Source organism: Puma concolor, chromosome D1 (genome assembly GCF_028749965.1).
Source record: "Puma concolor isolate L17-30 chromosome D1, mPumCon1.1.hap2, whole genome shotgun sequence".
Lineage (NCBI taxonomy): Eukaryota > Metazoa > Chordata > Mammalia > Carnivora > Felidae > Puma > Puma concolor.
The window spans coordinates 40362222-40374681 of NC_141676.1; the positions used below are offsets into that span (position 1 = coordinate 40362222).

The 12460-nt window shown below is 48.9% G+C and overlaps 1 protein-coding gene across 2 annotated transcripts in view; it reads right to left on the reverse strand.

Moving 5' to 3' along the window:
- NAV2 (neuron navigator 2) overlaps positions 1-12460 on the reverse strand; it is a 397887-nt gene that overhangs the window by 223499 nt on the left and 161928 nt on the right. For both annotated transcript variants that reach the window (XM_086677817.1, XM_086677818.1), the window contains exon 5: positions 3194-3452. In XM_086677817.1, the coding sequence (XP_086533943.1) occupies positions 3194-3452 (259 nt within the window). The remainder of the gene's footprint in view (positions 1-3193; positions 3453-12460) is intronic.

Here is a 12460-nt window from a genome sequence, read left to right on the forward strand (position 1 = left end):
GAGGACACCGAGCAACTCTGAAGCCCAGTCCGTGTCACCACAGTGCAGAGTCGGGGGGCCAGGATGGGAGGAATCACTCTGGAATAAGTGGATATAAAAACCCGCCTTAAGTAAGTTTGGCTGCTCTTTAGGTAAAGCATTTATTAGTAGTAGGGTTTTTTTTTTTTTTTTTTTTTTTTTTTTTTTTTTTTTTTTTTTTTAACTGGGAGATGGGCGTCCTGACTGGGACATCTGGTTCTTTTAAGACAACAAACACTTACCATGGAAATGGGTGCCTCAGGCTAGCACAGCTTAGTGACACAACTCAGGGTTTCTCAACACATGCTCCTTGGAATCGTATATGCAGTGAGATGCTCTATGAAACAAGTTCCGTGGCTGAGCTGGAGGAATGCTTTCTACAGCCTCTTCTGAAGAGTCACAGTGCACACGTGTTCCTCTCTCAGGCTCCCTCGTCTCAATAAATAGCGCCATTTACCGCTGCTCACGCCCGAAACCCAGCAGTATCTGTGATTCCTCTCCCTTACTCCAGACAGGCCATCTATTCGGTCCCCTTGGCTCAACCTCCTGAAGTGGCCCATCAACATGTCAGCTCCACCCCTTGGTTCAAGCCACTGTCATCCAGAGGACTACAAAAGCCTCTTAATAGTCTTACTCTCCAGAGAGGAGATAACTTATTATTTTTTTAACTGTCAGTTAAATCAAGTTTCTCTCTTGCTCAAGACTGCCCCCCGCCCCAACCCAGTGGCTTCCTGTTATCTATAAAATGAAATGCAGACTCTTTACCCAGTTTAGCTAGCACTCTGTGACTTGGCCTCATGGCCAACAGCACTATGCAACTCCAGGGGCCATCGGTCACACTGTCTACCATGGAAACAAGAGGCTTTGCTTACAGGTACCTTATCATTTCCCACCTCCCCTCACCTACTAAACTCCAGCCACACCAGCCTTCTTTCTGGTCCTCCAACCTTCCAAGCATACTCTTACACCACAGGGCCTTTGCACCAGCTGCTTCCTCTGGCTGATCTATTCTACACCTAAATTTTACATGGTTTGCTCAGTGTCATTCCTATCTTCACTTTGGTATCATATCCCCAGAGAGAATTTCCTATCAGTCCAACCTATCAGCCTAATCCTTCTGAATCCCATCATCTTATTGTAATACCACTATCTGATATTTCTCTTCCCTGTTTATTTGCCTTCTTCCTCCAGTAGAAGGCAGCGAGCGGGCACACTGGTAATCTCATTCATCCGTGAACCCCAAGTGCCTAAAATAGTGCCTGGCACACAGAAGGCATTCAGACACTAAATAAATGAATGCATATAGCAGATGCAAGGATCTGAGTAGACCTGTCTGTATGAACAGTTCTAACAACCCAACCCAGATTATTTACCAACTTTTCCCCCTATGAAACCCCTTCCCTAGCAAGTTACCGTCAAGGGAATAACCACTCTGTAGAACATAGTGTGGGAAATGATACCCTGATCATTCAATCACCCAGGGCCATCAGGGACCTCTGATCAGAGAGTGGCTCTCACTCTGGTGGTTCTTCAGGGGAGGGGTGCCAAGGCTTGCTGCCTGGCTGGCTGTTCTTCACCACTAGTCCAGGCATTTCTGCTAGTCTACAAATTTCCATAATGTAAATTGGATATAATTAGACAATTAATTAGGGGATCTGATGGACAGCACATCCATCATGTTGGTTTTAACACCATCATGAATGGGAAATAGCCCTTCTCACAGGGAGGAAGATGCCGCAACCATCTATAAGGCACCTGTCTTGTGTGAACCACTCTGTGCTTTGCCCAACTACAATGGGCTGCTAAGCCTAGTGATTATTAACGCTGGTGCTTTGGGGGCCTGGAAAGGAAAAGCCATTACTCTTTAGCACGTAGTAAATGAAATCAAGCAATCGATTTCATTAGTGACATCCAGGTTTGATAACAAAAGGTGTACAGCTTTAAACGACAATTACTGTGGACTTTTCTCCACACACTTTTCATTAGGAGTCAAAAACTTTCTAGTTCCTGGGGCAGCTGGTGGCTCAGTTGGTTAAGCGCTGGACTGTTGATTTCAGCTCAGGTCAAGATCTCACAGGTCCTGAGTTCAAGTCCCACATCAGGCTCTGAGCTTACAGTGTAGAACCTGCTTGGGATTCTCTCTCTCCCCCTCTCTCTGCCCCTCCCCTGCTTCCTCTCTCCCAAAAATAAATAAATAGGGGTGCCTGGGTGGCTCAGTCAGTGAAGCGTCTGACTCTTCAGCTCAGGTCATGATCTCATGGTTTGTGGGTTTGAGCCCCACATTGGGCTCTTCACTGATAGGGCAGAGCCTGCTTGGGATTCTCTCTCTGCCCCTCCCCTCCTCACACATGCAGGCTTTCTCTCCCTCTTCTCAAAATAAAGTTAGAAATAAATACACAAACATTAAAAAAAATCTTTCTAGTTCCTAATCCCCTCCTTCCCCCACGCCCCTGCCATTAAAATGCAGGTTTTACAAGGCGATCTTCTGCAGAGCTGTTCAGGAATACACCTATGCCCCCTGTAACACAGTGGACGTAAGTACCCTGATGCTCTGCTTACACGTCACCCTACAGCAAGTCCCGCTAGCAAGCATCGGTCCCCCTGGGAGCATCAACCAAACTTGAGCCCTAATCCTGTAACACTGAGAACCACCCCTGAGGCTGCTGCCAGCCCTTTAAGGTTAACAGAACCCAGATGCGGGCCCTCTCGGGGAAGGCGGCTGCCCACTTCTTTGCTAGGCATCTGCCATCTTCCTTCTGTGTTCTTGCTATCTCTTCTCTGGTGAAGCAGAGGCGGCTGCTGCAGAACTCTAGCCTCCGCTAAGTAAAACGGACTCACACGTATGACATCGAATACCCAGCCTGTAGGCAAACACGCAAAGCAAGTCTGAAGTCTATTTTCGGGGCCGTTTCTTGCACAGGAGCATGTGCGTGATAGGCCAGAGCAGCTAATTAGCTCTGGCCGCTGGCCATCGTGACCTATAAAAGCACACATCTCCGCCAGGCACAGGAGGCAGCCCGCCGCATCTATTTCAAGGTCATGCTAATCCCCCGCCACCAGTAGTTCTCAGCCCTGAAGAGGCCCAAACGAAAAGGCATTCGCCTAGGCTAGCATTCGGCCAGTGTGGAGGATGACCCACGAAAAACAGAATTATCCGTTGGCGAGGAGCCCCCACCTGGACTGCATTTCAGCTTGTGCTTTTGACTGCTGATGTGGCGCTGGCTGGAGAGGCTGGCCCGGGGCTTGGGGAGTGGCCGGCACCTGTTGCTGAAGAGTGCCAGCCTGGCACTGGGAGGGGGCCCCGGCCGCCTGGGACGCGGCAGGCGGCAGTGGAGCAGGGAGGTGCTGCTTCTGGGGCTGCTGCTGCTGCTGTTTGTACCGGGACAGGCTGAAGAAGAGGCCTAGGATGGCCTTGAGGTTGCCATTCCTGATTTCTGCAAGACAATAAAGAAATTCTTTTAGAGAAGGAGTCCCATCCTGGGAGCCCTTTCTTGCTCACGAGCCTAGCTTCTCGAGGATAGGACCGAGTTCCTGCACACTTCATCGCCATCACCGTCGATCAGAGTCGGGCCTCAGCCACAAAGAAATTAGCTCCCTCTCCCCCACTGGGATTAGAGCGGATACGCCAGGCAAGTTTCAGCTGGATGTCTGGCAAGTGCCAGGAGGGAATTCTCAGCAAGGACACAGCCAAAAAAAGTCCGAGTCCCGAGCAAGACTGTGCTTGTTCTCAGGCAAAGCAACCAATCCGGGACAGAGGTGCTCTCGAGCGCTGGGGGAGATTCATGGGTCTCCACTTGAGAGCTCAGCCAAGTCTGTGCTCTGTGCCGTCAGCCACGTGTGAGTGCCAAGCGGCTCCTGCCCCCCTCCACCATCCTCCCTCTGCTCTCCCGACCGCCCTGCCCCCGGACACACGGCTCTGTGTCCCTCTCATCCACTGAATCACTAACTTTAATTTCGCACGGGTGGGGGATAGGACTTGCTTTCACAGAGAACGCACACAAAAAATAATGTATTAAAAAAAAAATGAAAGCAGAGTGGGGGTGAGAGCATTTTTATTCCAGGCAGGACTTTTTAGATGTTAAAATGCATTTGCCTCAAGGCATGCATAAAAAGCTGCAGAGAAGAAATAAAATATTTATTCACAGGCAGAAGCTATGGGTCGAGGGTGTTTCTCCTTGGGGAATCCCTCCTTTTATGTTCTCTTAACACCAGATCCAATGGCTGGGGTCTGAATTGATCCTGAGGGTGAGGTAATAGGGCCACCCAGCCTGAGGGACAGGAAGAAGGCATCTTAGGGGCTCCCTCTGCTTTGTGTCAACCTAAGGCTCAATTTCCTTCTCTCAACTGGTCAGGGGGGTGGAGGAAGAAGAGCATCTCCTGTTTGGGGAATGCCCGTGTCCAGGTTAGGCCCAGGCGAGGAAGAGACCACTGATAAAGGAGCACAGGTTTCCTCCAGCAGCAGTTGCTGGGCAGAGGGTATGAATGGGGTCCTTTCAGAAACAAGCCCATTCCCTGCGTGCCTGCCAGCGCCCTGGGCGTGATGATGAGTCCAGGCTGAATGACTGCCAGACTCTGAAGACACAGAGATTGCAACTGATGATGCAAAGACGTGGGTTCCAGTCTGGACTCCAGTATGTACTAGCTGTGCAACTCTGGGAAGTCACTTCATCCCTGGGCCTCGCTGGCCTTATGGACGCAGCTTGCCCCATCACACAAGGTTGCTCTCGAATCCAGTAAGAGCGTATCTGTGAAAGCAAGCCGCGAACAGTGAAGTCCTTCACTGGTCTTGGTTACGAATAACTGGAGCTCCCAGAATCCTACAGGAGATTGACATACAGGTCCCAATCCATATGCCTTAGACGTGGCTTTACTAAGGTCATCTTATAACTTACCATGCAATCCATGATAGTTTTTGAGAGTGAAAGGGGGAAGCTTTTAATTGTGTCAGCACAGGTGTAAGCCAGGATTGATCTGGCCAAGGAGGAGGCTTATAAACTGACACGTGCAATATGGGGAGAAAGCCCCATAGATCTGAGTGAGCTCCCCCCGCACCCCCCGTTTCTGAAAGTAGTTCAGCTTTAACCCTTCTGTGCTGTTCCCTTCTCCATCCTAAGGAAACCAAAAAAAGCAGCACACACACCCCTGTGGCTTGCTCGGTTTCTGCTTCTAAATGTTCCTACAAACACATCAGGGTCACAGAATGTGAGGTTTGGACGGGATGAATCAGTTGGCTCTGGAGGGTGAAGTGACACTCCCGTGGTCACCCAGCTGGGCACTGATGAGAGTTGGGAAATAATTTCCCCTCAAAATCAAATTCAAGGGAGGGGGAAGGTAGAGCTAATCATGGAGATTGGTGAAATCTATGTAAGACTTGCTTTTAGTGCCTTTTATAATTGTCACATTAGGTTTGTAATAACAAGGACTGCTACTAATTAGTACGTATCAGGTTAAGCTCTTTACGTACATGAGTTCACTCAATCCCTACAACCTGGGGAGTGAATATTATTGTTCCCCTTTATAAGAGAAACAGAGGCTCATAAAACCTTATGACCTCTCCAAGGGAATAAACGCTGGAGCTGGGGTTTGCGATTTGAATCTAGTTTTTTCAGCACAAAGCCCCGTCTCCCAACACTGTGTAACTTGGCTTACTTGTATACCCATCATATGTGGTAAATTTAAAAGTGCACCGGCTAATGTTTTATTTATTAAGCTAGCTGGTGGGCATCTAAGTATTCTTTATTCTTCTGTAAGTGTTCTATTATGGAATGTGCCAAACATTCCACAATATTTTTTTTTTTTGACCCATAGAAGAAAAAACAAAGGAGGGAGGGAGGAACTAAAAATTCAGCACATCCCGGGGCTGATAGTTTGTCCCTTGCAAGAGGCAGGCATGTCCACATGAGCACCTCATAACAGACCAGCCCAACCCAGGGCAAATGGAGACAGCTCTGTCATATTCTCTACCTACTGTGGTTGCGAAGTCACTTTCTATTCATATCTCAGCATTTTTCCCTCGAACGTTCTGTCAAAGAGCACAGTTCTCCTGCAAATATACTTCTTAGGAGGGAGCATTTTTATTACAAAGATCACGGATTTCTTTCTAGAGCCAGGAAAACCTGGGTTGGAATGTCTACGGTTCATGTACAGACTGAGTTTTCGGAAGACTTAAGCTCTCTGAGCCTCACTCTTTATCTTTAAAATGGGCATAGGCGGGGCGCCTGGGTGGCGTAGTCGGTTAAGCGTCCGACTTCAGCCAGGTCACGATCTCACGGTCCGTGAGTTCGAGCCCCGCGTCAGGCTCTGGGCTGATGGCTCAGAGCCTGGAGCCTGTTTCCGATTCTGTGTCTCCCTCTCTCTCTGCCCCTCCCCCGTTCATGCTCTGTCTCTCTCTGTCCCCCCCAAAAAATAAATAAACGTTGAAAAAAAATTTTAAAACAATAAAAAAAATAAATAAAATGGGCATAGGCCCCACTGCACCTTTTACACAGGGTTGTTAGGAGACTTAAGTGAACATTAAATGGGGAAATGAGTACAAAACACCCAGGACACTGCCTGACTCTACTTCTCCTTTTCCAAAAATATAGCCACTCTACCTCTTAGTCTCCTCAGAACCCACCACCGGGCTCTGCCCCTAAAGGAAGCCTACGAAGCTGTCCATCCTCCCTGCTCCTCCCCGCTTGATGCCGCAGTGACAGGCTTCAAGAAGGAAATTAATCGTGAATAATCTCCTATTAGAGAAAAGTCGATGGTGAGCTTCCGGTTCTTTAAACGGCCTTACTGAAGCGTAATTTGCATCCATAAAAGTGTAGAATGATTTTCAGTAAATTCTCATCTTACGCTATTTACGTCACCCTGAAAAGGGTCCTCATGCTTATCTGCAATCAACTCCCAAACCCATTCCCAGGTGATGTTGAATCTGCTTTCTGTTTCTACAAGGTTGGGCTCTTTTAGACATTCCCTATAAACGGAACCATGTAACATGTAGCCCTTTGCACGCAGCTTCTTTCAACTTAGCACGTTTTGAAGGTTGCTCCGTGTTAGAGCAGTTCTCACTGGCTTGTTTCTTTGCATTGCTGAGTAATACCCTACTGTATGGATGTACCACGCCGTGTTTATCCGTTCACCAGTTGGTGGACGTCTGGACTGTAATTTTCTTTTCAGAGCACAAAAACTAGAGAGTGGTAAATGCTCTGTTTGGGGTTGGAAGCCACACAGTTTATGCCATGGGTGGTCTATAACAGACAGTATCCAAAATAGCTAGAATTGTATCCTTTCCACATTTCCAAGTGGCATGTGTCTGTGTTCTAGGAGGCCTCCTAAGTAAGCCGGCTGCACTGGCAGTCTAAAAAACTCCATCAGCTCACAAAAATGTTTCCCTCCTGACATTTCCCAAGGTTTGGAAAAAGAGTATCATTTTGTGTCTGATCAACTATCCTTACTCTCTTGATTTCTAGAGAAAGAAAGAAAAGAAGAAAACAAACCCGTAGACCTAGCTAGAATTGACACTAGCTAGCTAGTATCTAAACCAGCATGAGAACCCTGACTGCATTTCTCTGCTTGTGGCCACGCCCATGTCTAATGAATAAACTGCACAGACCATTTTTCCATTTCCATTAGGATTCAGTATCGCCTTGACTCTTAATTCCCTTGGGCACTGGCTGATTTCTTTGCTCCCCCTGGCTGGTACGAATCTGCACAGATGTGGTAGGAGATGTTGGGCAGGAAAGGGTAGGAAGAACAGAGTTCTCTGCTTGCAACATTATTTAAAAGAAATCTCAGGCCTGGTTTACAAAGGCACAAACACTGGAATACTCTAATACAAAGAAATCTGCTTTGGAAAAAAGAGACTGATTGGGAGCCAAAGGGAGGGCTACCTTGGACCAGACCGCAGAGTCAGAATTCCTAACCAGTTCCCTTAAACCACAGGGCTGTTAAAGGCTCGCCCAGCTGATTCGGGACGTGGATCCTGCGGCCATCTGCATAACCGACATTCACCACATAACTTCCCACCCGATTCCTGCAGCCCTCCCGTGTACTGCTCACCAAACCAGTCACAGGCTTCCTGACCGGGGAAGTGGGACGAGGGGGTGAGTGACACAATCGGTCCTACTCACTGCCAAACAGGTGATGTGGGTAGGAGGAAACGGAAACAATCAACCTGCTGCTTTTCTCCTAACGGTCCAGAAAGACCTTCTGCTCTCTGGCTCAGAATAAAAGGGGGACAAGCTCAGCATCTAGGTTTCTGGCCAAAGCGGGTCTGAGCTCATCAAGTCAGCAAGCCATTTCACTCCAAAAGCATACACTCCTTCCTGGAGGCGCCTGGAAGGATCTTCCTGCCTCTGTCTCTCTACTCCACAAGGTTGATAAAGAGCTAGTCTTTGCTCCTGTCATATCACTCATGCTTCGTCTTCTGTCTCGATTTCCCTCTACCTGCGTTTCCTGTCTGGTGAATGCCTATTTATCCTGTAAAGCCCAGGGGTTAATGCCACTGCCTTGTAAAGCCCCCTGACCACCTCAGAGAGCTAATCACTGCCCTTCTTTGGGCACTACTGTGCACGTACTGCTCAGCTCTTGAACGTACCATTAGCACAACTCTCCTACTAATTGAAATTAAAGTTCATTCTGTACGACTGACCCTATGCCTGGCATACAGGATGTGCCCAGCAAACGTTTGCTAAACTAAATAGGATATGCCTCATCCCCAGACCTTCTCCGTGATAGGAGGATGGGCTCCGGGCCAGGTGTTGTCAAAACTCCTAAGGATAAAGGCCATCCTTCCTCACGGGACGGGTTTACAGACAGTCATGACAGGTGGAGTGTGTGCTGGGGAGGGGTTCAAGGGATCTTGAACATCACCCAGCTTAGGGTGAGGCCCAAGCTCACAGGATTCCAACAGATTTCCAAGAGCAAACAGATGGGCCCAACCTTCTGGAACACAGAGGGGGTAAGAGGGCCTAGTCCAGGGGAAGCGCTCCAAACCAGCAGTGTCTCCATGGGGATCTACTCTGGAACCAAGCTCTCTGTGGTCCTCTAACAGGCAGGCTGGGGCAGGGCATGGTCTGCTGCGATGTTTCAAGGACAGGTACCTAAACCCTCCCGGGGTTCCAAACCCTGCTTTAGTCACTGGAAAAGGGCGGAGAAGTACCTATGGGGCTTTCCAACCGCTGATGGTTCTCATCAGAGGAGGAGCCTCGGGGCACTCAATAGTCTTCAAAAGGAAAACAAAAAGCATTACAACTGCATTATTTCTTTACACAGTAGAATGCTTTTCTAGTTAATTATGCAGGTGGTTAGAAGTGTGGGCAGTGGGGAGTAGCAGAAAATACCAGGTCTCTGAAACTGACGTGAGTAGCTTAGTCACTCCTAAGTGGGCCTCCCTTTTCCCACGTGGAACTGCAATCTCTCTGGGCCTTAGTTTCCTCATCTGTAGACGATGGGGATAGTACGATTATTGATTTCAAAACGTTGCTGAGGGAATTAAAAAAAGATATACAACATGTACACAGCACTTAGCTCAGCGACTGATACATGGTGGGTTCTCCACAAATGGCTTCTATTCCTATAATTTAACAGTATGTCGAGTGAGGTTTCCTGTAACCCTCAAATTGTAAATAAGGCCCATTTGAGGATAAAAGTCTCTAAGTACCCTTGCTTTGTAAGTTTAAGGAGCTGACAAAAGTTGGGGCCAGTTACCTTCCCACAAGACTGCATGAGTCCAGAATCAGTCTTACTACCAAACACCATGATCATCGCCCAACCCCAAGAGTCAGTGTAAGAAGATCTCGAGGACTCCTGCCATGTTTCCGTGCTGCCACATGGCATGCATTAATGTCCTGGCAGATGTTCTCAAGAACGTTAACAATGCTGAAGAGAGAGGCAGATGCCAGGTTCTTATTGCGCCATGCTCCAAAGTCATCGTCCAGCTGACAAACACGGTTGATGATGAAGCACGGTTGCGTTGGCCAATTTCAAATCGTTGATGATCACAGAGCCGGAGAAATGGCTGTGAACCTCACACGCAGGTTAAACAAGAGTGGAGTGATGGCCCCAAATTGGATGTGCAACTTAAAGATCTAGAAAAATGGCAGAATAATCTGCTTCTGTCCCACCAGTTTGGTTTCATGATACTGACCATCTCACTGGACATCATGGACCAGGAAGAAGCAAGATGAAAATACAGGAGGGAAAATCCTGGGATTCTTTTTCTAAGGATGTAATATATATGTGCAAATAAAATGCCTCGATGGACAAACAAAAACAAAAAAACAACAAAAACAAAAACCCCAAGATCCAGATGAGAAAGTATCAGAGTGGGGGAGGGTTGTAATGTCTGATGATCACAGAGACCGGTCATTTCCTCCCCTCACCGAAGAACAAGAAGGTGGGGTCCCTGTGCTCCTTGAAGACAAAGGAGGCACCAAGAAAATTACTCCAAGTCGGGTGCTGCATTCCAGTCCCCAATTGGACATCTACTCAGCACAGACTTGGCAGACCTGCCTCTTGGCCACTAAGTTGGGGATGAAAGAGTTGGGAGAGAAAGTGTATGGTGGGGTCTTCCAGGTGATAGAAAGACGGTTCCACCTACTGCAAGTGGAAGATGGTGTCCACGCCTTCCTGCCGGTTCTACTGTGCAGAATACAGGGATGATGAGACTGAGGTCTACGGTCTCACTGAGACCACCTTAGGTGGGGACAATGAAGGCCTGAATCAGGGGGATGGAACATAAATGCTACCCATTGAGAGTGAGCCAGAATTGCCGGGCAAATCTCAAGAAAGGCTCCTAATGTCCTGGGAGCAGCAGGGGATCAAGTCCATGGTTAGTGGGGCATGCAGAGATTCCCACGTGGGGAGAGTGGCAATTATGGCCACCCAAGAAAATGGCAGCAACTTCAGCAGAATTCTGCCTGCTCTCTCTGTCCCATCCTGGAGGCTCAGGCGAAGGAAGGAGGGGAGGCAAAGAAGTCATTAGGCCCTCATCACTCTTCAATCTTCTAAACCCACTTGCCCTGGGGCACAGGGGTGAAAAAAGAGCTTTGAGTCTGAAATTAAAGTTTAGAAACAAACAAAAGAGTCATAAGCACTGACATAAAACGGTTCTAATAACTAACCATGACTGACAAGTTATGTATTCTGGCCAAGACATCAGCAAGTGAGTCTCGACAGCAGGGAAGATGGGGGGGGGGGGGGTTCGACATCACACAGCTGGGGGCGGTTACTGAAACACCATGAACCCACTTCACAGGTATGCCCCAATGACTGATACCTCAGCACACGGGTTACACTGTGCTCTTCTAGGCTCAGAGCCCCCAAGGGTCACAACCTAACGTGGACAAGGCGGGGGCAGAGTAACTGTATGCTACTCAGCCTCTGTGGGCTGCACATTATCTTCTGACGTTGCAGCCTACGAAGTTCTAAATCTTTTCTGATTTCTTTCACCTGTACACAACATGCCTAGATTTTACCCATCTGCTATCTCAAAGGACACCATGAATAGGAGTTCTGAAATCACACAGACCTGGGCTCACACCCTGTCTTCCGCTCACTAGCTACAGGCCTTGAGTTGTCACCTGCAACCGCTTTAAGCCAAGGTTTCCCCAAGGTTTCCCAGTTCAGTTGTGAATGCTGGAGCTGCTGCATCGAAAAGCCTTGGGAGCACAGGCTTTGGGAGCACCTGTTTACTCAGCAAGTATGTGAAATAGATAATCTATGCCTGAAGGTATAAAGAGGATGGTGCAGAGGGACAAACAAGGCAGCAGGTCAAGGCAGAGATAGATGGCCGGCTGTCACCTCCAGGCCACGGGAGACAGAGTCCACCCCCTCCCCCACTGCCTCGAGCCCTTTCTGCCGAGCAGGACTCTGAAACTCCCTGCTGATGCTCTGCCGGTGGGCAGAGGCCCGGGGTCCAACTCCTTCCACAAACTATGAAGAGTGTGTCCCAGACACCCACCAGCTAGCACAAGAACTCTGAACCAGAAGGAAGTGATATTCCTTGGAAAGGCAATTTGCATCTCTGTACTTACCCATGGAAACACCACACCAACACCAACACCCCCACGCCCCGGCAACTTGTGTCGCGAAGCCCAGACTCATTCAGCCCGGAGCTCCTCCCCACAGAGGAGAGCTCATTCCCCAGGGAGAAGGAACCCTCCAACCACCCCACCCCTGCCAGAGTTGGGGTTGGGGCTGACCACCCAGCAGCAGCAATGGAGACCTCTGGAAGGAGTGTGTCCATCCCTGACCTGGGGCAGGCCCAGCATAGGAGAGGTCGCGTTCAGAAACGACGAGCCCACGAGGCTCCAAGAGTAGCCACCCGGCCCCAATACCGGAAGAGGCTACAGTTCCAACAGCCGGGAAAACCAAGCTTGCACCGCAGGGCAAAGAAAGACAAGGAACGGGCCCCAAACAGATCACGCTGGCAAACTTACCTGCTCCACTGGGCTGC